The 27,824-nt window shown below is 43.1% G+C and overlaps 1 protein-coding gene across 2 annotated transcripts; it reads left to right on the top strand.

The window, feature by feature from the left end:
* The first annotated feature begins 2,232 nt into the window (after positions 1-2,232).
* LOC109782424 (CHD3-type chromatin-remodeling factor PICKLE) lies at positions 2,233-21,785 on the top strand. 2 transcript variants are annotated; one of them, XM_045231757.1, is made up of 31 exons: positions 2,233-2,454; positions 5,192-5,326; positions 5,414-5,565; positions 5,650-5,811; positions 6,150-6,367; positions 6,480-6,575; positions 6,659-6,795; positions 6,884-7,099; positions 7,241-7,348; positions 7,918-7,968; positions 8,242-8,341; positions 8,997-9,139; positions 9,222-9,325; positions 9,980-10,118; positions 10,213-10,382; positions 10,462-10,528; positions 10,627-10,752; positions 11,456-11,565; positions 12,277-12,355; positions 14,373-14,558; positions 16,161-16,314; positions 16,412-16,514; positions 17,070-17,144; positions 17,910-17,971; positions 18,045-18,118; positions 19,302-19,432; positions 20,184-20,313; positions 20,399-20,539; positions 20,629-20,749; positions 21,153-21,217; positions 21,324-21,785. In XM_045231757.1, exons 1-31 carry the CDS (start codon positions 2,248-2,250, stop codon positions 21,609-21,611), a joined length of 4,050 nt encoding a protein of 1,349 aa, XP_045087692.1. In that variant the 5' UTR covers positions 2,233-2,247; the 3' UTR covers positions 21,612-21,785. The 2 variants fall into 2 exon arrangements, with proteins under 2 accessions (XP_045087692.1, XP_020196633.1); XM_020341044.4 differs by lacking the exon at positions 2,233-2,454 and adding an exon at positions 2,585-3,142.
* The last annotated feature ends 6,039 nt before the right edge of the window (positions 21,786-27,824 follow it).

The raw sequence follows: 27,824 nt of genomic DNA, 5'->3' as shown, positions 1-27,824 counted from the left end.
ATGACATATGTTGTTATTAATTACCAAAACTACCCGAGGATTAGTTGCACTTTTAGCTCCACTTTGTTTTCCCTCTGAATATGGCGGTGAAAAATCCCGTAAAAATATAGGTGATTATGGTAAAATAGGACCATTGGTTTCGGAGAGGGATGGATGCTTGCCCTATGGATCCCACATGCCCTTGGCTCTCGACCCAAGGCCATGTCGCCAGGTGGGGTTGCATGGGTTCTCTCATAGCGCACCGTCCTCATGTCGAAAACATCCATAACCACATGCCAAGATCACTCATCGTTACCTTCTTTTCTTGACGCCTCCTGCCAAGTGCCAGATCACTCTCGATGAGGTATAAATACCGCCAATTAAGGGCCCACTCCTCATAGAACCACCAAATGTGCGTGTGTGCATGTGAGAGAGCTCTCCTCACACCCAGCTATCCACAATCATGCGCCGACAATCTCATTCTCAGTAGTCGTGTCTCAACGAGTGCCAGCTCAGGACTCGTAATGTTACAAATACCACCAATTGTAGGCTCACCCTCCTATAACTACCAAACGCATGCGCCCTTCTATGAGAGAGATCGTTCGGTACCTCGCGTCTCTTCCACCCACGACTGTGTGATTTGGGCCTCCTCATCCCCACTGAGAGAGAGGGAGAGCTCCCTACGTCGCCGCCATATCTCCCCTCTCATAACTACACAATGGGAGCCTCCTCATCCCCATCGCGACGGAGATCTAGAGGATCCGGCCAAGGAGTGTGCAACCCTTGAGTGTTCTCAAATCCCCCAAGCCAGTGAAGAGCGATCTCATGGAGCGATTACGCACACGGTCAGATCGGAAGCTGTGTGACACGCTTGGAGAGTCCGACAAAGACCTCACACCGGATGGGGGAAGACATGTGATGGACCAATACAAGCTTACCATGGCTACGGGGACTACGTGCGGTCCATGTCCACAACTGTCACCATCAACGAAGGTCATGACTCGGTCCCAGTTGAAGAAGTCGATGAACGAGTGCATGGATCACGAAGCACCTGCTAAGCGGGTTGTGCATAGGGATGCACCATGCCCACAGACACCACTACCAACGAAGAGCAATACATCACCGATGCGGAAGATGATGACCAGATCTATGTCAGAAAGGCCGAGGGCTTAGGTACCAGATCTCATAGCAGATCACAAGGTCAGACAACATCTCCTTTCACTACTTTCCTGCTTTAACATTATTATAAATAATTTGGTAATTTTTGTATGCTTCAAGACGATGTCCCGATTTATGTCAGAAAGATCGAGGGCTCGGGTAGCAGATCACAAGGTCAAAAAACACTTTCTTTCACTATTTTCCTGTTTTAACATTCTTATAAACATTTTTGTAATTTTGTGTATGCTTCAAGACACACTGTGTACCAAAATATCGCAATAAGTAAATGCATCCCAACTAAAGCAAACAAATCTTTCACGCTTTTCGCACAATCGCACCCGGCAACAAAATTTCCAATCTTGCAATCAGTGAATGTGGCTGGAATTATATATTTTTCTATAGTTCAAATATTTCTTTTTTGGGACCGTCTATTTAATAGGTGCGTGAAAAAGAAAAATGTTTCCATCAGTCACTTATTTCTTGACCATCGGATCAAGATCCAACGACCTCCATCATGCCACAGAGTACCATCATCTTCTCCCCATCTTCTTCCTCCTGATGACAGTTCCTCCCCCGCCCATCCTCCTACCCCTCCCACACGGCCGGCAGGTGCTACCGCACACCGCCTCACCGCCCCGCCCTCTCGTCAACCTCCCCCACCGCCCGACCACTCCTCTAAGCCCACATCACTGGAGAAAACCTCCAGCGATCCCATGCCCCACCTCTAAGATGGATAATGGGTTTTGCGACTCCCCCTAGTGAGGACATGGCTTCCCCCTAAGATAGATGGCGGGTCTATCTTTTTCTCCGGCGAGCTCGGGATGAACTAGAATAGGTAACTGACGCAAACCATTCTTTTTCTCAAGCAGATTTTTATTTTCAAAATAGTCCAGAGGTCAGATCTTTTTTTTTTCAATCAAGTCCACCATCTATCTCAATTTTTGATTCGTACATGAGTAGGAGGCTTCCCAGGGCCATTGCAATTTCAACCGTCCGATCTTCACCTCAGGGCAATCTCACCCGTCCGTCTTTTTTACAACTAGTATAAAAGCCAGCTTTGAAACCTAGCCGCCGTCTCCCACTGGCATCCTCTCCGCCTCGTACTTTGGCATGCCGCTGCCGCGGCGCTCCCCTCGCTTCTCCATCTTCGGTCTCTCGTCGTCGCTAACCTCCGACTCTCCGCCTCTTCAAAATAGTCCACAAGTAAGATCTGCCTCGTACTTTGGCATGCCGCCGCGGCGCTCCCCTCGCTTCTCCATCTCCGGCCTCTCGTCATCGCTAGCCTCCGGCTCTCCGCCTCTTCAAAATAGTTCACAGGTAAGATCTTTCTTTTCAATCAAGTCCACCGTCCATGGCTTCTTTCGTAGATCCAGCTCGGATGCCGGATCCCACGCCCTAGAGCAACGTGAGGTGATTTAGGCATAGGAGAAGGGCTACACTGCAAAAAGCCTGTATAGTTCAGTACGAGGACTTTCTTCCCTGGGCAGTGGCCGTTACCACTGCCTCCGCCCCCGCTCCCCTCCGCGCGCGTGGGTCAGAGAGAGCGCGCTCTCCCCTCGCCGCCCTCGCGCCGCCCCTCCCCGCCCACAGCAACGCGCCGAGCGCCCCCACGTCACCACCTTCCATTTTCACGCGCCCCCCGCCGCACTCCAGCCCAGGCCCCGCGGCGGTATAAATTCCGCTCGAATTTGGGCTCGCCCCTCCCCGAATCCCAATCTCCAAACCCTAGCCCACTCCGAGGCGGCGGAGCTAGAGTCGGCGCCGTGGTGAGGGCGCTTGCTGCGCTCTTCACAGGAGCTTCGCCCCCGCCTCGCCGCTTAGTGTATTTTTCTGTCCCGGCGGCGGGATGAGCAGCCTCGTGGAGCGGCTGCGCGTGCGGTCGGACAAGCGGCCCCGCTACACACTAGATGAGTCCGACGACGACTTCCCGCCGCGCGGCGGGAACGGGAAGGGGAAGGATCGGGATGGCGACCCCCCTGTCAAGCAGATCGAGCGCGAGGACGCGGTATGGCTGATGACGGCCCGTTTTCGCATCATGTCTAATTCGAATTTTTGTGCTGATTTTTTTGAAGCTGCCTGTGGGTAGTAGGGAATCGATGCTGTTCTGTTAGGATTACTAGTAGTTGGTGAATTAGGTGTTAGGCTGTGAAAATGGCTCAATTCTTGGTAGGCGGGAGGAATTGGTTTGGGGATCTGGTGTAGAATAGGGTTACAGGTTACTGAGGTAGGTGGGAGGAATGACTGGTGCTACATAGGGTTACAGGTTACTGAGGTAGTTTAGGGATGATTTTGCTAGAATAATTCGTTTGCTTGATACCGTTTGGATGCTGAATTGTGGAGTACACAGACGTTGCAGACATTGTGCAATAGGATGGATATGTAGTTTGGGATTGGTGCTCTAGGCTCTCACGGTGCTATGCAAGAGATTACCACTGCTGGAAGTGAAGGGACTACACAGACGTTTCTTAACAATTAACATCTTGGTGCAAGTTTACTGCATTCTTTCACATCGTTAATATATTCTCCCTTCTTCCATGTACACAAGGCCATTTTCCAAATTGTCAGATACCAAGGAAAGGAAAAGAACCGACTAATGTACGTTTTATGACATGACAACTGTGGCAACTAAGTTTCTTGTTTCCGCCAAAATCCCCTTGTTCGCTAAGCTAATAAAAACACACATGCAGGGCTAATGGTTTTCCCAGATTTCATTCCCCCTGTTGTAGTTAATGCATGGCTGTTGGCAATAAAAACAATCGGAGTACGAGGTAAAAAACGCTGGGAACGGGAAATGGCATAGTATTTGTGGGCAAACCAATTTGGGAGTGTGGCCCAGTATTAATGGAAGGAGGGAGCGTTAGTTAATAGCTTGATATATATTTGGTATAGAATGGGCAGGTCTGGTTTTCCTTATTCAGAATACAAAGTTACCGCATTTTTAATTCGCATTTTGGTATAGCTTGTCCACCATGCCATTACTTTATAGGTTCTGTACAAGCCCAAGAAGGGCAATGGCCAAATTTACAGCGCAACACCCCTACAAGTAGGCAGTGCCGTAAGTAGTGCTATGAGACCCAATTCTCATGCTTTCACCCACGATCTGGCCTCAGCTTGGACTGTGTCATGTAGGCTAGCGACGTTGGGCTGTGTGCCGCGGAAGATGACTGTGTGGCGCTGTGTAAAAATCTACCAAGCCATGAGCATGATCATCGAAGAGGCGCCCTTCCTTGCGGAGATGGGGACAGAGTGGATGGCCTGCTGCCACCATTGCACAGTTAGAGTTAGAAGCTTGGATCCTTTTTTAGAAGATATCAAGACAGAATTACCAAGCATGTCTTCTACATTATATGACCAGGCAGGATGTCTCTAGTACCTCGACACAACGGGCAGACGAAAAAGAATGAAGCAACATAAACTATGTAGTTGGACTCTTTGAATGTGTAGTACCTGGTTGACAAGTATATGAACAAGAATGAAACTGAACTAACAATACTTCAGTATCCAATTTAAATATTTGTGTATTTAACTGCAAGTGTCCATCTGTCCGAAGTAGTAGAATTCTGATGAATTGAGTGGAATGGCGCTGCTTACCTTATTCTGCATTTTCAGATATGCCATATCTAGGTTTGTTGCTTTAAGTTTAGATTGAGATTGGCTGGCATTTTACTACTATGGGATTGAAATTTGTGCAAAGTCAATCTCCTGGGTGATCTCACTGTGCTATAAATAATCATGGTTTTATCTATTTTAGGAGATTGTGATAGTTTTGATTTTGTGTTAATATCATTGTGCCATGCGGTTTCTCTTAGCTCTATGTTTTTCATAACTGGAAGAGATAGTTATTTTCTGTCCACATTTGCTAATCTGCACTTCAAATCGCCTTGGTAGTTTGTCTACAACTCTACATAGTGGAGTTTCAAATGTCCGTTGGTGCACCTTCCGTTTTCCAGATTCCTATTATTCATTTGATTCCATGTTTGTTAATATCCTCTTCTCCAGTTTTGGTTGTCCTGTATTTATTTTGAACTCAGTGCTGGCTCATTTTTGTGTGCAGAAAGAAGATGCTTGCCGAAAATGTGGGCTAAGTGATAATCTTGTATCTTGTACAACATGTACATATGCATTTCACCGGAAATGTCTGGTTCCTTGCCTAAATATCACATCTGATAAGTGGAGCTGCCCTGAATGTGTATGCGTTTGCTCTCTTGACCCATTTTTCTTTCACCTTACGATTGATATTGCTGGTATACCAAAGCATGCTGTCTGTGATTTTCAGGTAAGCCCACTGACAGAGATGGAGAAGATATTAGATTGTGAAACGAAGGTTGCTTCTGAAGAGACTAGTTCTTCGGAGTCTGGATCAAATAAGAAACCTGTCAAGCAATATCTGATAAAATGGAAAGGATTATCACACATTCACTGCACTTGGTAGTCACCTGCCTGCCTTGCTCAATGCAGAATTGTTCCCTACAGTCTATCCTCTCTTAACTGTTGACTTTCTTTATATACCAGGGTGTCAGAAGATGAATATTTTGAGGCTGCGAAGATACACCCTCGGTTGAAAACTAGATTGAATAACTTCAATAGACAGTTTGAGTCGACGGATAAATCTGACGATGACTATGTTCCAATTAGGCCTGAATGGACAACTGTTGACAGGGTCCTTGCTAGCAGGTATGTGGGTTAATCTGACAAACTAATAAATTTACATTAACGAGGTTCAGTCATCATAGTTATTGTTTATGGCATTTATCCTGAGATCAGGCAGTTACCCAAATATGAAGCTGTCATTGGACAGTATCACATTTATTCCATAATGTATCATGTTATTGCCCAGAGTCAAATACTCAAATGACAATAGCATTCTTCAATCATAGTGATATCTTTACGATGGTCTCAGTAATCCGAATGTGTCACGTTTTGTCTTCCTCCCATGTATCCATGCATTTCCATTTTGCAAAGCTCAACTGATATCTTGATATTTGTAACATCGTTTCGTATTTTGTGAACAGAAAAAACTCTAGTGGTGAAAGGGAGTACTATGTGAAATGGAAGGAACTTTCGTACGATGAATGCACATGGGAAAGTGAGTCTGACATCTCGGTGTTTCAACCTCAGATTGAGCGCTACAATGAGATTCTGTCCAGGCGCAAGAAATCTACTGACAAGAGTAAGAATGCCGATCGTGCGATGCGTCATGCTGAAGGGACTCCCGAGTTTCTTACTGGTGGTATGCTGCTATTAAACATGAATTATTCTCATTTTTCTATTTAGTTGACTATATTGATGTAATGGGACATGTCTTCATGCTCGTTCTTTGAATCATTTTCTGGTTATTGAAGGCACACTACACCCTTATCAGCTTGAAGGGTTAAACTTTCTGCGTTATTCATGGTCTATTAATAAACGTGTCATCCTTGGTGATGAGATGGGTCTTGGTAAGATACTTTTATAACAAGGATGCTAGTATTACCAACTTTTGTATTTATATGTTCAGAAATTGATGACAAAAAAAATGCAGGGAAAACAATACAAAGTATTGCTTTTCTGGCCTCTGTGTCTGAAGACAAGTTTGGTCCCCATCTAGTTGTTGCCCCTCTCTCAACCTTGCGAAATTGGGAGCGTGAATTTGCAACTTGGGCACCTCAAATGAATGTTGTACGTGGGTTGAACTAATTCGAAATACATTATTTGTATATTCCAGACAGATATATTTTTTTCTGACTTTTCTCCTCATTGTTGTCAGATTATGTATTTCGGATCTGGATCTTCTCGTGACATTATCAAGAAGTATGAATTTTACTATTCCAAAGATAATCCTAAGAAGCTGAAGAAAAATAAATCATCTTCATCTAATGACGAAAAGAAGCAGTCAAGAATAAAATTTGATGTCCTTTTGACATCTTATGAGATGATTAACATGGATTCTGCAGTCCTGAAAACCATAGAATGGGAGTGCATGGTAATTCTGTTTCTTCATTTTGTGGAGGCTATTTGTACTCTGATGTTTTTACTGACTTGTCCCCGATTATTAATGTTTTATCTTAGATTGTACCCTGATGTTTTTACTGACTTGTCCCTGATTATTAATGTTGCATCTTAGATTGTGGATGAGGGGCACCGCTTGAAGAACAAAGATTCAAAGTTGTTTGGTCTACTTAAGGATTATCATACTCAACATCGTGTTCTCTTAACGGGGACCCCAGTTCAGGTTACTACTCTACATTCAAACGATCGTACTGTATTCCCGCACTTAAAACTATTTCTTGTTCATGCTCAAGGCTACTAGCAGTCTTGTTGAATTGCAATTACTATTTATCTAGAGGTTTCTCGGTGTTTATGCTCAGATCGTTGATTGTCTGTAGTCTATATCCTTGTTTATTTGAGAGTATGCACACTTTCACCAGTGCTTATCATTGTCAATATATCTTCCATAGCAAGATATCTAAGGGGCTTAGTGTCCTAATAGGATATTAATTGTATATATCACCACATCGGTATGTGAACAAGATAAATGCACTTGTCTGAATATATCCGTTTTGTGAACATGAGTTAGGCACCAGAACATTGCGTGTTGAATAATATCTAAGGAACCCTGACACTGTTCTCACATATACACATGATTTTATAACGCATCATTTACATTCATTTTTCATCCCGCTTGTTTGCACATGCTATTTTTTTTCACTTGAAAACTTTTTTGATGCATGCTATTGTTTTCTTGTGACTTTATCCTGTGCATCTAAATTTGTTGTCCTGTCTTTTTTTCTTCTTCTGCAGAATAACCTGGATGAGCTTTTCATGCTGATGCACTTCCTCGAGGGTGAAACTGTAAGATTAGCAGATTCTCCGTCACTTCCATTTTATATTTCAAAGTTGTTTGGTCCACTTAAAGATTTTCATGCTAAATTTGTTATTTTGTTTTGACACTAGCCCATTAGGCATTCTGTCTGTCCTATTTTAAATTGTCTTGATTTTACTGTGGTCCATGATATACACTTTCCTAGCTTTTAGCATATGCTGACCAATCTTTTAATCTCCTATTGCATTTAATGTTACGTTCTATACTTCTATCCTGTAATGTTATGGCACTTACATTTGTAGTTTGGGAGTATATCTGATCTCCAAGAGGAGTTTAAGGATATCAACCAAGACAAGCAAGTCGAGAAGCTCCATGGAATGCTGAAGCCACACCTTCTTCGGAGTATGAATACATTTGATCGTTTGTTTCTGCTGGGCATATGGTTTTTACTCATATCAATTAAATGATCTGTAAATGAGTTAGACTTAGCACTAGTTATTTAATCCTTTTTCATTGTCCTTGATCGTTGTACTGCCATTGATATCTGGAGTCAGAATGTTTCTTTGTTTTAGTTTATAATGGTCTGAATGGTGGCGCAGAAATTTTAGCTGATCTTTGCACACATTCTGATGTAATATGCATACCATGAAAATCCACAATCTTTGCATATTCATGTAATATGCGGGATCTGACAAAAATGGTACTCCCTCCGTTCCATATTAGTTGTCGCTGATATATTACAAAGTTGTACTAAATCAGCAACAACTAATATGGAACGGAGGGAGTAATAAATACATATAAAAGAAACGTAGAAGTAGGTATATCATCAGATTTCTGTCTATTACATACTGAAATGATGTGGCATGGTTGTTCTTCCACTCTTTCTGTTACTGTGGCATATGTTTTGCAAATGTTACATGAGGTGCAGTATATCCTGAGTAGAATTAGTTTGGTAAACTCAAAAGTAAAGCTGCTGGAAGTAAGATATAAATCAAATTCTGTTTGAGTTTTTCTAACGGATGTAATTTCAACCTTGTTGCCTGTGTGGTACAAACAGGATTCAAGAAAGATGTTATGAAGGAACTTCCTCCAAAAAAGGAGCTGATTTTACGAGTCGAGCTGACAAGCAAACAGAAAGAATACTACAAGGCAATTCTCACCAAGAACTACGCCGTGTTATCTCGTCGTGGTGGTGGACATGTAATAGTTGTAATTTTAATTTCCATTTTATGGTTTGTATCGGTCTGTTCTGGATTGACAATTCATTGTTGTCTTATTACAGGTTTCCCTTATAAATGTCGTAATGGAGCTGCGCAAACTTTGTTGCCATGGATTCATGACGGATGAACCTGATACTGAGCCTGCGAGCCCAGAAGAAGGTTTAAGGTACTTGGTTGTTTGTTTGTTGAAGTCTGATTTTTTTCTTTATGCTCCAGATTTTCTGTTGTTGCTCCTTCAGATTTACTGCTGTCCTGGCGAAGTTCTTTCCGTTTTTTTGCACTTCTCTGAGTTCACTTCTTGGGCATTGCTGTTGTTCTTGTATCTAATGAACGATGTAATCTTATTTAATCATCAATAAAGTGCGCCAAGAGGTTTTCCTTAAAAAAAGTGTCAAACATTCTGAGCTTTGACCTTTTATTTCACTTATTTTAGACATGGTGTCTATTAATCTGATCTTTTCATTGCACACGAGAACACATACGCCGCTGGAGTTGTCCAATCTATCATAGACTTGCACTTTATCTTTTAATAGTATGTCATAAATAAAAATATACTATATGCCAGCGAAAAATATAAGCAAATTTTGCCAATTGCTTAGGTAGTCTACAGTAATCTTTTGTTCCAGCTAGAGTAAAACCTCCGTATAATCTGCTATGATGCTCATATGATGTTATTTATATGTCTAAGGTTCCTTTCAATTTGTTCCTATGTTAATTAGACTAATTAACTTTTGTCTAGATATCTTCCATCACTCAGTAAATCTACTGATCGAAATTTATGTTCTATATAGCATTAACTTTTGTTCCTTTAATTTTGCAGGAGGCTTTTAGATTCTTCTGGAAAGATGCAACTATTAGACAAGATGATGGTGAAGCTGAAAGAGCAGGGTCATAGAGTCCTTATCTATTCACAGTTCCAACATATGTTGGACTTACTGGAGGATTATTTAAGCTACAGGGTATTTTAACTATTTTCCCGTTGTATCAATTGTTAATTATTATGCTCGCTAGTTCATCTCATGTACCTTATTTTAAACATCACACGTGTTTTAGAAATGGAGCTATGAACGTATTGATGGCAAGATAGGTGGCGCTGAAAGGCAGATACGAATAGATCGCTTCAATGCTAAGACTTCTACTAGGTTCTGCTTTCTTCTTTCTACTAGAGCTGGTGGCCTGGGTATAAATTTGGCAACGGCTGATACTGTAATTATCTATGACAGGTGAATCGATCTCCTTGTTTAAACAACAAAGTTTATATTCTGAAATCTTCTGTAACCTATATCTTACATTTACATACAGTGACTGGAATCCACACGCGGATCTACAAGCTATGGCAAGAGCCCATCGTTTAGGGCAGACTAGCAAGGTATCTGACCAAAGCTGCTTATGTCCTATTGAATTGTTTCTTTTTGTGTGTCCGCGCGCTGGTTCTTAGCCTTTTTCTAAATCTCGTCTTCCCTGCAGGTTATGATATATAGACTTGTTAGTCGAGGTACAATTGAGGAGCGAATGATGCAGCTTACAAAGAAAAAGATGATACTGGAACACTTAGTTGTTGGGAGACTCACAAAGGCTAGCAATGTCAATCAGGTAACTGCATGGATTGCGATTCTAATGATTCATAGGCGTTAAGAAATATCATTTTTTTTGAGCATTTATGGTTTTACTTAGATACAACTTCATGCCTATGACATCACACATTGACTAATTACGTGCTATCTTCTCTTACTGGTGTGACATGGACTGAAATGCAGAATCAAAGTCTCTATGGTGCATGTAGCACCTGGTTTCTATCGCGATCATTGCCTTATGTTACATTTCACATGGCCTACAAGCTTTGACACCTGTTGCTACGATTGATGATTATCAAGCCCATTTAGATGTCTTCTACTGTGTTTTTTTATGCTTACCAAGTAACTGTTTTTTGCGACACCTATCAATTAGCTTCTACTGGTATCAGATATGGTAGTTAATTGCTTTTTGGCCACACCAGGTGCATACACTTGTGATTTACCTGATTTGAAACTGTGGTGATATGTGTGATTTCTTATTAGTTACTACTTGACACATGCAAAAATTTGAATTGTTTTTGTTTCAAAATCATTCTGCATGTAGCTTAGATTATATGTTAGCTGGGGTGGGTGATCAGGCGATGCTGTGATGGACCTAAGTTTCTTTGTGAAGTGTTAATCAATGCTGTAGATAGTGTTCAATATGTTCGGAAATCTGGCCTTACCTGTTATATCTATTTTTAAACGCCAAGTAAAAATCATCAATCTGTCCCCTTTTCCAGGAGGAGTTAGATGATATTATCCGGTATGGGTCAAAAGAACTTTTTGATGATGACGAGGATGAAGCTGGAAAGTCCCGCCAAATACATTATGATAATGCTGCAATAGATAGGTAAGCACTTTCTTTGTTTTGAAAACAAATACCCCCTCTGTCCCAAGTTACTTGCCGCAAAATTGGATAAAAATGGATGTATCTAGAATTAAAATATGTCTAAATACATCCATTTCTGCAACAAGTAATTTCCGACGGAGGGAGTATGCTGTAGATAGTGTTCAATATGTTTGGAAGTCTGGCTAAATTTCATACTCAAGCGCTGTAGTAAAGGGCCAATTCATGCTTTGAGTCATCCTCTTCACAAGAAGAAATTCAGCAAATTGTTCACTTGTTTAGTCTCATTGTTTCATCTGAATTTCTTTATTTTCTTCTCCTTTTATAGTAATCTCACTTATTTCGTTCGAGCCGTCCTCTATGCAAAGCATGGATGCGTTTGGATCCAGAGCTAGTATACGTGAGCCATTGGCAATAGCATTGTGTTTGTTAGCAAAAAAAAGAAGATCTTGCTTTGCCAGGTGAGAGACGTGGGTCGGGGCCAGAAATCCCTAGCACACGATCTCGTAAGCATCTGTGCTAAACGGCGAAACAACAGAATTGGGGCCAAGCAGACCTTGCATGACATTTTTTAGAGAACATACAAACAGGCGAACCCTATATGAAAATTGTCTCCGTTTATTTTAAAATGTTTTAGTGGCATTTTGCACTATATCTTTATGTGGTAAGAGTGCATTGCATTGGATGACAGATTCTTTGTTACTGGCCTCACAGGTTATTGGACCGTGACCAAGTCGACGAGGAAGAATATTTGGAAGATGAAGAAGATGACGAATTTCTGAAAGGTTTCAAGGTACCGAGGTGTTATCTCATTATTATAAGTATAAAGCATAGGGGGCCTCTTCATTTTAATTAGGATGTTCATTTTCCCTGACTCAATTCTTCAAGTCCCAAAAAACACCCTCAAGGCCTCAACTTCAACACCATTCGCTTTGGCCACTCAAATCCTAAAACCAGTCAAAACACCCTCAAAACCAAGACCACCATGGTTTGGTTAATGTGGCATCTACATGTACATGTTTCACTGACATGGTAGCCATATTCGCATCCATAGGTAGCCATATTCAACGTCCCGTTTATCCTTCTTCTTGTTCCTTAAGATGCCCCATCACATAGTCATGCATGCCGAAGCCAGGGCTGTGCCAGTCAGCATGGTGAAAACGACAAATAGAACAGCCTAGGGGAAAAGCGAACAGTTCGGATAATAAGAGTGAATACCTAGCAGTTTTGGGTCAGAGGTCTTTTCCGAACATGGAAAAAATTGAGGGCTGCAAAATGAACTTGCACCTTTGGATTAATCTCTTCAAATTATTTGCTGTAATCTCTACTTTTATTGTCTGCTGGAAAAAGTACAAATTACCCTTGAACTCGTCAAATTTTCTGATTCAACCTTGAAATATGACATGGCTCCCTGATGCTTCACAGTGAGTACAACTTCAAATGCTGTTTACGTTGCTGATGTTGTCCAGTGCTGCACAATAGATGGTTTGTTAGTTTAGGCTTAACCTGGATGTTTTGAAGAATTCAAGGGGCCAATATATACTTCTCTTTATTTGTTACTTGCTTATGTGGTCATCTTATTGGGTAATGGCACACCATATCTTGTCTGTTTTGCACTAATATGTTCATTTCCAACCTAAGGAACTGTAGCTGCCATCTGTCTGTCTTGAATTCTCCACCTTACTGTATTACTATTCATCTAACCACTGAGCGTCTTGGTGGGTGAGATAAGTAGATGGTCTATTGTTTTTCTTACCATGTAAGGTGAAACGGTCTTGAAAATGGTCACATATAAAATTTTATTAACCATTAATTTTTATGTTTAGTCAATAAATTTGGTGGTTGTCAAATCATCAAGAGATAAAGTGGGCATGCATTAAGTTTCTTTTTAAAGAAGTGGGCATGCATTAAGTTTTTTTTTAAAAAAGTGGGCATGCATTAAGGAGGTGTTTGTTTCACAAATTTTTGCCCGTCACCTGTTTACACCTTAAAGGAAAAACGTTACTTGTGTTTGGAAGCACCACACTGTAAACAGGTCCGCCCCAGTTATACATTGATACCGCTCACACCCCACTGGTAATGTTGCGGTACCGAGCCTACGACCCCCTCCTCCCCGCACGATCCCCTCATTCTCGTCCGCCGCCGCTTCCCCAATCCCCTTTGAGTCCGGCGCCGGTGCCTCCCCGATCCCCTTTGAGTTCCTGCGGAGATTGGAGCAGCCGGCGGCGTTTTCGTTCGGGAAGGGCCGGCGGCTCTTGAGATTGGTGGCGGCCGGTGGCGCACAAGATCCCAGAGCTTGCGGAGATTGGAGCAGCCGGCGGCGCTTACGTTCGGGAAGGGCCGGCGGCTCTTGAGATTGGTGGCGGCCGGTGGCGCACAAGATCCCAGAGCCGGCGGCGCTTGATTTTGTAGACGGCTGGTGGCACTTGAAATCTGGGCGGAGCAAGAGCATAGCGATGGTTATCAATTCCTTTACCTGGACGTGAACCAAACAAACTTGGAAAAAGTTCATTACACCTCCTTAAGCGCTGTGATCTGATTACGTTAACGTTACCATTTCTGTTGCCAAACACCTCCTAAGTTTTTTAAAAAAAAAGTGGGCATGCATTCACAATACCTGAACATTATATCAGCATGTTAGTTTTGCCATTGCCTTTAAAGTCTACTCGGGGGAGTGCTTTCCAAAGCATTCTGTAAATAATGTGCACAATGTGTCTTTCTGTTGCTTCATTCACATTTTCTCCACTAGCGTTCTGATTTTGGGGCATATGCTGCTAATAAGCACTAACTCTCGTGTTACTATGTGCCAGGTTGCGAACTTCGAGTACATAGATGAGGCTAAAGCTTTAGCAGCAAAAGAGGAGGCACGCAAAAAAGCGGAAGCTGAAGCCGCATCCAATAAAGCAAACTATTGGGAAGAATTATTGAAAGACAGATGCGTTGAGCAAGAAGTAGAAGAAATTGCTATGGGAAAAGGAAAAAGAAGCCGCAAGCAGGTAACCTTTCTATACTAGTCTTCATTAACTTTTTTATTTTTCTTTAGATTCGCATTCTTACTGAAACCTTACATTTATGTAAGATTTTATTGTTGTTAAATCTATAGGTTATGATGTTACTTCTATGTAAGTAGAACACATAGTAGACAGTTGTTATTGCAGCTAGAGCATCTCCATATTTCCATATGGAGTGTCCGTCCGGAAATATTCTCCCTCCATATCTTCACACTCCAACAGACTATTCCATTACTATATTTTAACAATACCCTATGAAAAACAATGTTTTTGCAACGGTTATATTTCTAACTGCTTATTTCTGAATAGATGCCAAAAGCTTGACAAATGATAAGTAATCTTCTTCTCTGTTGTCTCTCCCATTTCCCTTGTTCTAAAATACCCCAATATCCCCCGTTTTCTATGGTCTCCCTTTATTTGTCACGAGTCATAACACCACCACCACTCCCCCTTCTTCTGGCCCGCACCTCATCCCGCTGTTCATCTTCTTGTGGTCATGCCCACTCCGACCAGCTCGTCCTCATCTCCCTCTCCTCCTTTCACCCTGACCAGCTTCCACCCCCCACCTCACTCAGCGCACCTTGCTCCCCCTTCCCCCTTTCAGCCCACCCCCACCAGCTCATCATCCTCTCCAGGTTCCTCCTGACAAGCAACAGTGGCTGCCACCCATCCTCATCTACCGCTTCTGCTGTCTCGGTCCCGCGTGGCAATCATGCTTCCTCGTCCCCCACCTTCTGCCCCTCCTTCCCTGACCTCCTGTCCTTGCATCGTCCCGCAGCCGTCACTGCTGGACAGCCAAGACATGCGGTGCCAGCAGCACGCCGCCGCCCTGTGCACATTGATGATGGCGGTGGCTCTGATGGCAAGGGAAGATGATGGTGACTGGGGCCACTCGACACCGACTGCTGGTGGGTGACGGCGGGGGTAAAGAACGTCGAAAGAACCTCGAAAGAGGCCTGTGGAACGGGAGGGCGTCAGCGGGGGAAGAGCCACCAGGCAGCCCTGACTACAGGGCCCCCTCTCCTCCCAGCTGTTCCCTCCCCATGACTCGTCAGCATGGCTGAACTGCTTTACTGGGCCGAGCGGGCTTCTAGGTGACGGGTGAGCACGGCGGCGGCAAAGAAGTGCAGTGATGGGGGGAGCTGGCTGGACAGGGAACCTCATTTTGGTAGAGAGGAAGAGGAAATGTCGGGAGGGGAGGGGGTGGTTGGTCATTGGCTAACCCAGGAGCACACGCTAGATTTGGCATGTGAGGAAGGGGATTTAGATCATGAGCAGCGATGGCGTGCCTGCTGGAGGGGCGTTTGCTGGAGATCTCTTGCACTTTTGAGGATGTTGGTTGTCGGTGAACGTCTCTGAGTCCTCCCCCTTTTGTATTTTTTCCTCCCTAGTATGATAGGTGGTCTTTTGCTTCAGACCTCGAACCACGATTTTTTTTCTTATTTCTTGCTCTTCACAAACTAGTAATTCCTATTGAGAAATGTGCAAATTATATGGATGCCATTTTGAATAAATTGGTAGCATCGTGCATATGCATATTAATCAATGAAAGACTAATGAGCCCTTCTTTTCTTGTATCATACATAGATGGCTGCTGCTGATGAGGATGACATTACTGGCCTGCACGAGTTAAGTTCTGAAGACGAGGATTACTCCTATGATGATGATGTGTCGGATAATGACACGAGTTTACCAGCAAATGTTTCTGGGAGGAAGGCTCAGTATTCTAAGAAAAACTCACGTAATGAAATTATATACAGTATATTCTGTGTTATCATTTACTATTATTTATTGCTACTTATAAATATTGTTCTTTACCTCCGATACATCTTCACCAGGTAATGTAGATTCACTCCCTTTGATGGAGGGTGAAGGGCGTGCTTTAAAAGTTTATGGATTCAATCACGTTCAACGAACACAATTCCTACAGACACTCATGAGGTTAGTTCAAAATATGTACTTTTTTCTTTTTCTGATCTTTAGGCTAAGGTGCTCACTGCTTTACCCTATATAACTGCATACATGCAAGCATTGTTATTGCTTTAGGTGATGCTGATCGAACTAGAAGTTTTAGCCCCTTTCCTCCTTCCCCCCTCCCACTTACTGAGGAATATCGTTATATAAAAATGATGTTAAAAAATATGCTATGTCGTCAAGCTTGGAACAGTTCTAAATCCTTCTTTTGTGCACATGTTTGAATGACATGGTTTTCTTTTTGTTGTCTGCTTCCATGTTATGTTCTAACAGTTATCTTTGTACCCCAAAGAAGTATATTTTTGGTCCAGATTAAGTATCCTCATTTGTGCCTTGAGAACACCGTTTTATCTTCCAATCTCAGTAATCTCCCTCCGTAAAGAAATATTAGAGCGTTTAGATCACTACTTTAGTGATCTAAACGTGCTTATATTTCTTTACAGAGGGAGTACTAGTAGAAGAACATTAATGTGTGGCGTGTTGTTTTTCATGGTCAATGATTTTTCCCATTCAACTTTGCAGGTATGGTTTTCAGAACTATGATTGGAAAGAGTATCTTCCTCGTTTGAAGGGGAAAAGTGTCGAGGAAATTCAGAGGTATGCCCTACTGTTATCTCAGTATTATTGATTGCAAAGTATATTTGTTCAGGTGCCAGAATATAATTGGCATTCTTGTAAACACAAGTTGGACCAATTATCTGTTATTTAAACCAGCAATGTTCTTTCTTATTTGTTCATTGGGATTGCCTGAGATATCTTAAATAATTATGATAATAAACATAAGAATTGGCTTCTGTCCACTTAGTATATATTGACTCGTGATTCTGGATTTCTCTTCAGCTGACAACCATGGTTATACCAACTTAAGCCTTGAAATGTCAATTTCGATGAGTGTCTGAAGTTCAAGTATCCGTTTTCGTGGACGATGCATAGTTCTGTACCTTTAGTATTATGATTCATGCATCACAGAAAGCTGTGCTGTAGTTTTGTGGCCATAGATGTTCCTTTTTGTAATCATGTTGGTACTGGAAAGCATAAGTATTTTTTTTAATAATTTGATCATAGACATGTTTGCTCTAATGTTCCTATGGAATGTTGTGATGTTTGCCTTCTGCAAGCTATGTTACAAAAACCTTGGATAAGATTACTTGCAATCAGAGAGACCTCATATACCATTTCACAAAGTGAGCAAAATGGTGTAGTATTCCATGTTAAAAGTTATTTTCTGGATAAATCCTAGCCTGTTCTCGTTCAAGAAGCAGTATTCTGGGCCAGTTTTGTTCCCTCTTTTTATTTGCTCTTTCTAGTTTCCACATTTAATTATTTCTGTAATATGAACCCTATCCATATTGGTTCTTGTAGATATGGTGAGCTTGTCATGGCCCATCTTGTAGAGGACACAAATGACTCACCAACCTATGCAGGTATATGCCGCTTAGTACCAATTTCATTCATTTTCATTTATGCTTACTTTTAACCCCATATGCATAAATGTAGATGGTGTGCCGAAGGAAATGCGTGCTGATGAGACATTGGTAAGGCTAGCCAAAATATCACTTGTGGAGGAGAAGGTATATGTTCATAATATCATGCATTATGTGCTCAGCTTTACTTTAGGGCACTCTCTTGTATCGTTCGGGCTTAACTCCAAAACTAGACTATTTTTGGAGTGTGTGGCTGAAACAATGAAGCTGTTTAGTCGCAAATGAATAAATAAAACATGAAGTTGTTTTTATTTCTGTGGTGTTAAGCAAGCCCCATTAATTTAATGTAATATGGTCTGCATATGGTTTAAACAGCAGGACATCACATATTTTAAGGTATTGCATCAGTGTAAATACATATGCCTTGCTTTTACTGGCAATGCCAAATATATACTGCATCCTTATGTGTTCACACTTGATTGCTTAGGTTGCAATTAAGCCATTTTCATGGAAAGCGGTAGCATTCTGCTGCATATATTTCAACTAAGCCAATTATCGTTATTTGGTTCCAAATTATGACTGTCAACTACTCCCTCCGTCCCAAAATAAGTGTCTCAACCTTAGTACAGCTTTGCACTAGAGTTACTACAAAGTTGAGACACTTATTTTGGGACGGAGGGAATATATTCTATATTTTGTAGTAGTATGTATGTGACAGTTGGTATTGGCAATTCGGCATCTAACCATTAAAAACAATTGAGAAATTATCGACTGCCCAAGCTCATAAGCTGTGAGTTGTGATTGTTTATAGCACAAACATGGTTCTTAGGATTCTTGGGTCGTGCTTGACCGTGGTGAATTGGTTCTCACCATATTCCAGTCAAACTGTCAGTGTCCCTTTTTTTACCTGGATTTTCGTTCAACTGCTCTAAACCCCTCTTTTAAAGTCATCTACTGCACTAAAAGGCTTACAATTGCATGCACCTGCCCTAAAACCCTCTTTTAAAGTCATCTACTGAAGTAAAAATTCTTACAATTGCATATAGTTTGTTTGTCTGATTTTTAATATGCAAGATCAAAATCATTTTTTTAGGATAAACATGCCAGGCCTAGCAGATAAACTATTTGGACTGAAATTTCAGTAGTTTACCTTGTTATGTATTTATGAAATGGCACTGTTCTTGATTGTTAGTTTACAAGCCAGGTAATCGTGTGATTTCTGTGATCCCTTGTCCTTGTAGATTTTATAGAATAATATTACTTCAATACATGATTCTCTCGTCAATAACGTAGATAGCGATTGAACATTGTGCTGTTTTTATGGTCCCAGGTGGCTGCCATGGAGCAAGGAAAAATTACAAAACTCTTCCCCAACTACTTGTTGCATGAATTTACTGGCTTATCAGGTGGAAGAATATGGAAAGGGGAACATGATCTACTGTTACTGAAAGCATTAATAAAGTATGCATCCATTTTATATGTCCTGTTCGTTACCATAAGTACTGTTCAGTATTCTATATGCCTCATGTAACTAGCCAATTGACCTGAGCAAGTTTTGCGACTAGATTGATTCTTTAAGAACTATGGATTTTGTCTCAATATTATGAGACCTAGCTCAACCCAGCTGAGGTCTCAAGTCACAAGTCGGACTGCATGCTTTGTTTAAATGTTTTAAGTAAAGTATATATGGCAAGCACAAATGGCAGTAATGCACGTACCATAAAATACTACTACCTCTGTAAAGTAATATAAGATGTTTTGGACACTTGTGTAAGTGTCTAAAATGTCTTATATTAGTTTACAGAGGGAGTACTTCATTGGTATATATTTGTACTAATTGGCCAATTTGCTTGTATAATTATTTTCATGTAAAGAACATAATCAGTCATTGGTGCAGTTGGCTTGCGTGCTTAACTTCATGCTACCCAGAGAGAGAGGGTTTGGGCCCTAGCTGGTTTTACACGAGAACATTTTTTCTCCTTTCTCAATTCTTATAGGAATGTAATTCTTTTTCCTCCTGGATTAAGAATTAAAGTATGAATTTTGCGCCCCTCAAAGAGAATGGTGTGTTTTAATATATTCATACTGTTTTGCTTCTGTTTTAATTAACGAAAAATGCATTATTTATCTTCTTTTTGTTTCTTTTTTGCACAAACATAGCTGGTGTACAATATAGCATCTATGATACTGATTTTGGTTTTTCTTTCATTAGGCACGGGTATGCCAGGTGGCAGTACATATCAGATGACAGAGATAACGGGCTATTTGAAACTGCTCGACGGGAGCTTAATCTTCCTTCTGCTAATGAATTGATTAGTTCTCAGTCAAACAATGAGGCAAATGTTAGTGCGCGCACACATCAATTTCCTAACTAAAAGCAGAAGGCTGTGAGCCATTTGATTTATTTTAGTTGAATGCTTTTTCCAGGGAAATCTGGAAAACACACAGGAAGTGCAGGTGAACCCAACGAGCTTATCTCAATACAGGGACATCCAGAGAAAGATTGTTGAGTTTATCAGAAAGAGATACCATATTCTGGAAAAATGCTTGGACATTGAATATGCCGTGGTATGGCGCATGATCTCTGTCGTAAACATACACTGAGACTAATCTTTGTTGTACAGCAATTATTGAAGTCATATCTTTTGGTTTTGCAGATAAAAACAAATACTCCTGTTCCTGATGATCTTACTGAACAAAATGTTCCTATGGGACATAGCCCAGCTGCTCCAGATATCAGTGAAGTGTTGAGAGAACTTCCCCCTCTTGTACCAATCTGTAAGTGATCTTTCTCTCTTAATTTTCTTCTCTATGCAGATATGCCTGTGTTTGCACACCTTTCTTTAGTTATCACATGTATTCTAAGGTTTGTATGTAAGGTTTGTGTTCTTGGACTAGCCTGGGATCTTAGCAGTATAGGTAGTTCTTTCAGTGGACTTGTAAATTGCATTTGACTGTTCTGTGCTCTTGCTAGTGTTCGTATTTTTAGCCTTGTATCATCACTGGATTTGTGGCAACTCCTCAACTCTGTTTACCTCTGTTGGTTCAGGATGTTCCCCTGTCTATTGTTGCCTTACAGCTATAGTGTGTGGTGATACTTAAATAGATGCCATTTTATTTTACTGTATATTCCGTGAGTTAATGTCCATTGCTTATTCATTAAGTGTGTCCCTCTTTCCAGCTGCCAAAGAAGTGGCTTCTGATGGCTCAACTGACCAGGCACACCTTTCCCATCTTTACAACAAGGTACCTAATGAACCGAGTGTTCATGAGCGAACGACTTAACATGCCTATTCCCCTTCCGAAGTGTATGTATAGTTTCCTTGACTGACCGTTGTCTTTATGCTTGCAGATGTGCGGTGTGCTTGAAGACAGCGGCCCACGTGCACTCAATTCATTCTGCGGTGACAAGGCAGCCTCTGCGAGTCTAGCCAACAGCCTCCATCAGTTCGAGAAAGTATGCGAGGACGTTGATCGGGTCTTGAGAGTCCAAGAGAACGGTGCTGCTACCCCCAAAGAGCAAGTGGTAGATGCCAGTGTCGAAGAAGCCAAGCCTCCACAAGATGCAGGCGTTGTGGCGGCGAACGGTGTCGGGCCTTCGACTGTAAAGCCGGAGGACAAAATGGAAATCGATGGTTGATGTTTAGGGATAAGAACTGTATCGGACCCCCTCTTCAGTTTAGTTGCTAAACTGGTTCTAGTCTACCTTGTTGTAACTGAAAGCTAGGCACCAGTAGTCAGTACTAATGATTACCCGTACCAAATTTTCCTGTCTCGTATGCTTGCGTTGTTTTATCCAGACATTGAGAGGCTACCATTGTGTAACGCCCACGATGCGGCTATATCTCCCACGTGTCGAGGCACGACTTGCCCTTGGGTGCGTTCTTGCAAGAGTTGCAAAATCATCTGAGCATTGGCGTTGGTGGCTGCCATGATAGCTTGCCATGCCTCCGGAGGCGGAGGTGGTGGCGGAGGGTTCGCCTGACTCCCTTCATTGTGTTCCGGATTCTGACGCGTTGGCGGAGCCATCCTGAAGAGGGTGACATCCGTTAGCATCTTGATAGACAGATAGGCAAATTGAATCAACGGATAGAAATTGCAACATATAGTCTTTACAATACACATTCGAACGAGGATGAACGAATGAATTCCATAATAAATTATCACACTTCCATTAAGGTGAGAAGCCACTTGATAAGAGATTGATGAATAAAATAAAAAGGTACTAGTGGAACAAATAAGTGGTAAGGATTACCCAATCACAAACCAAATATCTGCGGGAAGAAATGCTAAGAGCTACTTGAATCCCACCTATAAACTCCCGAAACTTTCTGGTTATGCAATCTGGTGTTGGGGATACAGGGGACACAAAATATATCACCCAAACTAGCAATCCCTAGATCCAGCTGTATCCATCCGTCAACACATAACCAAGAAATCTTCGGAAATCGTGTACCTCAACCTTCGAAAAGCATCCGTTATACGAGTTATGGCAATACTCCCGAACTCCCGCCCCAGTACTGGGTGGCGTCGAGGTGATCTCACCAACAACTGCATAAAAGAGATTTTCGATGTCGGCGAAACTCAGGTATTCCAGAACTGCAACGATAAAATTGTGACGACAACACCTCGGAGCTCAACTCCCCGGGACACTGCCACAACCCCTAAATGTCAGGAGGCACCAAGAACAATGTTCTCGTCACAAAACCATCGGAACGATTCTAAGATACCCGCGTGATCCTAAATTTTTTTAGTGAAATTTGAGGAGAGAAGAGTCAAAACTTCTACGTCAGGAGACCTCACCAGAGCGACGAAGGGACTGAGGAGTAAAAAGAATCCTACTCTCCGATATATATAATCCTAAGACTCAAAACATTTTTGTTCTAGACTCAACAACGCCAGCGATTCGATCAAGCAGGGGCTCCTAAATCGGGGATGGCTCTGATTACCAACTTGCAACGCCCACGATGCGGCTATATCTCCCACGTGTCGAGGCACGACTTAGAGGCATAACCGCATTGTGGTTTTGTCGCAAGAAGGGTCATCTTCACACAATCCCATGTAATGAACAAGAATGGGATAACGAGAGTTGGCTTACAATCGCCACTTCACACAATACATACATTATATCATACATCATCCAAAATCCACACATAGACCGACTACAGTCAAATCCAAATGAAAATAAGATAACCCCACATGCTAGATCCCCGATCGTCCCAACTGGGCTCCACTACTGATCATCAGGAAAAGAAACATAGTAACGACCACGTTCCTCGCCGAACTCCCACTTGAGCTCGGTTGCGTCATCTGCACTGGCATCGTCGGCACCTGCAACTGTTTTGGTAGAATCTGTGAGTCACGAGGACTCAGCAATCTCACACCCGCAAGATCAAGACTATTTAAGCTTATAGGAAAGGATGGTGTAATGAGGTGGAGCTGCAGCAGGCACTAAGCATAAATGGTGGCTAATATACGCAAGTGAGAGCGAGAAGAGAAGCAACGCAACGGTCGCGAAGCTAGAAAAGATCAAGAAGTGATCCTGAAACTACTTACGTTCATGCATAACTCAAACCGTGTTCACTTCCCGGACTCCGCCGAGAAGAGACCATCACGGCTACACACACGGTTGATGTATTTTACTTGGGTCAAGTGACAAGTTCTCTACAACCGGACATTAACAAATTCCCATTTGCCTCATAACCGCGGGCACGGCTTTCGAAAGATGATACCCTGCAGGGGTGTCCCAACTTAGCCCATTATAAGCTCTCACGGTCAACGAAGGATAAACCTTCTCCCGGAAAGACCCGATCAGTCTCGGAATTCCGGTTTACAAGACATTTCGACAATGGTAAAACAAGACCAGCAAAGCCGCCCGAATGTGCCGACAAATCCCGATAGGAGCTGCACATATCTCGTTCTCAGGGCACACCGGATGAGCAGTCCGTACAACTAAAACCAGGCCTCAAGTTTCCCCGAGGTGGCGCTGCAAAGGGCTCTAGTTTGGACCAGCACTCAGAGGAACACTGGCCGGGGGTTTAAATAAAGATGACCCTCGGGCTCGCGAAAACCCGAGGGAAAAAGGCTTAGGTGGCAAATGGTAAAACCAAGGTTGGGCCTTGCTGGAGGAGTTTTATTCAAGGCGAACTGTCAAGGGGGTCCCATAAATCACCCAACCGCGTAAGGAACGCAAACTCAAGGAACATAATACCGGTATGACGGAAACTAGGGCGGCAAGAGTGGAACAAAACACCAGGCATAAGGCCGAGCCTTCCACCCTTTACCAAATATATAGATGCATTAATTAAATAAGAGATATTGTGATATTCCAAAATATCCATGTTCCAACATGGAACCAACTTCAACTTCACCTGCAACTAGCAACGCTATAAGAAGGGCTGAGCAAAAGCGGTAACTTAGCCAAACAACGGTTTGCTAGGAAAGGATGGTTAGAGGCTTGACATGGCAATATGGGAGGCATGATATAGCAAGTGGTAGGTAGCGCAGCATGGCAATAGAACGAACAACTAGCAAAGCAAAGATAGAAGTGATATCGAGGGTATGGTCATCTTGCCTGCAAGGTTCTCAGAGTTGTCGAAAGCTTGATCCTCGTAAGCGTAATCAACAGGTTCCTCGTTCACGAACTCGTCTCCCGGCTCTACCCACAGCAAGAACACAAGCAATGGAACCACAATCAATCACGGGAAATGCACAAGCAACATGATGCAATACATGAATGATATGCAAGATGTGATATGCGATGCATATGCGTGCTCCGGAAGAAAATGATCAACAAGGCAGTAACTTGGCAAACCAAGCACGCCACTGGAAAGATGAGATGATTTCGGTCGAAATCGATATAAAGATCACCGGAAACGGATGCACGGTTTGCAAATGGCAAGCAAAACAAGAATGACATAAATCTGCGATTAACAGCAGGATAGCACTTAGAATACATCAAGAAACTATGCTACAACACTCCAACATAGCAACAAAGCATATGGCAGTAATCTACAGGAGATGCTTGACAAAAGATGAACACTAGCTACGGCTAGATCACACCACCGTAGGTTCAAACAAGCATGACAAAAGTGCAAAAGATATCAGGTTCACAGACTTGGTGAAATTACTGGACATGGCTGAAACAGCATCAGGTAGCCATGTTCAGATCAAGCAAAACACATGCTACAGGAACTTAACATAGCAAAGCAAGGCATGGCATGAATCTACTAAATGCATAAAACAAAAGTCCCTTACTGACCATGAGCCAAAAAGGATCAGAAGATATGATGGCAACCATGTAAACATAGCAAGTTTCGTTATCAGGTTTCAGACTTAGCAGAAAACAGAGCATGGCAGTAAACAGAATTATGAAGGCATCTTGGTGAGCTTGATTCACTCACCACAAAGAAATGCATGACAAAACAAGCATACCTACAGCAAGATGGCATGTTTAAGAAGCTATCCATGGCAAGAGCAAATACATAGCATGTATGGATCAACTACAACAACCTTGGCAAAATTGAATATCATGTTAACAATCTGCCAGAAATATTTTATAGCAAAAGTAGAGCAAGTTTGAGTCATGCTAGGGCACTCCATAATTGCAAACAGGGGCATGGACGGATGGAGCACAACTATATCTACAAAATATCCTTACTGAACATCACCAAAAGGAGCATGGATCTCTCTGTAGACACATGGATACATAGCAACAAAATAACAGGAGTAACAGACTTGGTGAAAATACTAAGTCCCTGAAAACAGAAACATCACGAAGCCTAGTTTGCATGCTTGTGCTAGTCACCACAGAGATCACAAAAATACATGGCATACACCCCTGTAAATATGGCATGGCATAGATCAAAACACATGTAGAGCTCATACTCATAAGATGCACACATCAATTGTAACAAAAATAATAAATCACGAGGTTTTGATAAGTAACAGCAGGTAACAACATATAGCACTCTTGCACCAGACATTTGGGCATCAAGATGGACTCAAATGAACATTGCATAATGGAACAAAATGAAGAGCATCTCGAGCGAACATTTCGATATATCATGCACGCAAAACGGAGCAGTATGCAGAGAGTTATGATGCGACGAACAGGAGCATATAATGCAAAAATTCTCGGGACTTGGAGAATTTCGGCGGGGGGGGGGGAAGAAGAGGTCAATCGTGGATCCAGCCCGATCTAGGGTTCGGGCGGCCGGAGCTGGCGCGGCTGCCGGCGACGGAGAGAGACGGCGGCGAGGGAGGAGACGGCGGGGTCGCGGCGGGGACGGGAGAGCGCGGCGAGATCCGGGCGAGGGCGGCGGGATCCGGCGACGCAGCGGGCGGCGGCGGCCACGCGCGCGGCGGCCGGGGACGGGCGAGGAGCGCCGGCGGGAGGCGACGGGCGGAGCCGCGGTGGAGGACGGCGGCGGCGCGCGCGGGGCGGTGGCGGCTCGGGCCGCGGGGGCCGGCTACGGCCCTCGCGGGCCAGCGGCGTACGGGCGGCGAGGCGCCACGTGTCGGCCCCTGGTTGGACGGGCGCGGCGGCGGGTTTCGTCCGGCGCCGGGCGGACGTGTCCGGCGCGCGGAGGGAGTGGGGCTAGGGTTTGATCTGCGAAAATTTCGGAGGGGGAGGTGTTTTTATAGGTAGAGGGGGCTAGGAGACTCCAAATGGAGTGCGGTTTTCGCCCACACGATCGTGATCGAACGACCTAGAGCATGGAAGTGACTTAGAGGGGTTTTGGGCTGTTTGGAGGGGGGTTTTGCTGCAACACACAAAAGGGCTTTGCGGTTACCCGGTTAACCGTTGGAGCATCAAACGACCTCCAAATGGAACGAAACTTGACAGGTGGTCTACCGGTGGTGTACCAAGGCCACTTGACAAGACTCGGTCCATTCCGAGAACGTTCAACACCCCCTCACGAAAAGAAACAAGAGGGGTGCGCCGGTGCATGTGGGAGTGCCGGATTGCAAAACGGACAACGGGGAAAATGCTCGGATGCATGGGACGAACACGTACGCAAATGAGATGCACATGATGACATGATATGAGATGCATGACATGAACAAAATGCAAAACGAAAAACAAAACCCGACCACGGAGGGAATATCATAACACATAGCAGAAAATGGCAAGAGTTGGAGTTAAAAATATGGAAAGTTACATCCGGGGTGTTACAACACTCCACCACTACGAGAGGATCTCGCCCCGAGATCTAGGATTGAAAGAACTCCGGATATTCGGAACGGAGGTGGTCCTCGCGCTCCCAGGTGGCTTCTCGGTCGGAATGGTGCGACCACTTCACTTTCAGGAATTTGATAGACTTGTTGCGAGTCTTGCGCTCAGTTTCTTCAAGAATAGCAACAGAGTGCTCATGATAAGACAGGTCTTCTTGGAGGTCAATCTCTTCGAAGTTGATGGTGCGCTCAGGAGTCTTGAAGCACTTGCGAAGCTGTGACACGTGGAACACATCGTGCACGTTCGCGAAGTTGGAGGGAAGCTCAAGTTGATAGGCGAGGTCGCCTCTTTTGCCAATGATCTTGAAAGGACCCACGTATCTAGGGGCAAGCTTCCCTTTGATACCAAAGCGACGAATGCCTTTCATTGGAGAGATGCGGAGGTAGACATGGTCTCCGATCTCGAAAGCCACATCACGGTGCTTGCTATCATAGTAACTCTTCTGGCGCGATTGCGCGGCTTTGAGATTTTCACGGATGACTTTACACATTTCTTCAGCCTCTGTGATTAAGTCATTGCCAAGAAGTTGGCGTTCACCAGTCTCTGACCAATTGAGAGGAGTACGGCACTTTCTGCCATATAGAATCTCGAATGGGGCCTTGCCCGAACTCGCTT

This window comes from Aegilops tauschii, chromosome 7 (genome assembly GCF_002575655.3).
Source record: "Aegilops tauschii subsp. strangulata cultivar AL8/78 chromosome 7, Aet v6.0, whole genome shotgun sequence".
Lineage (NCBI taxonomy): Eukaryota > Viridiplantae > Streptophyta > Magnoliopsida > Poales > Poaceae > Aegilops > Aegilops tauschii.
This window is presented reverse-complemented; position numbering and strand designations above follow the sequence as displayed.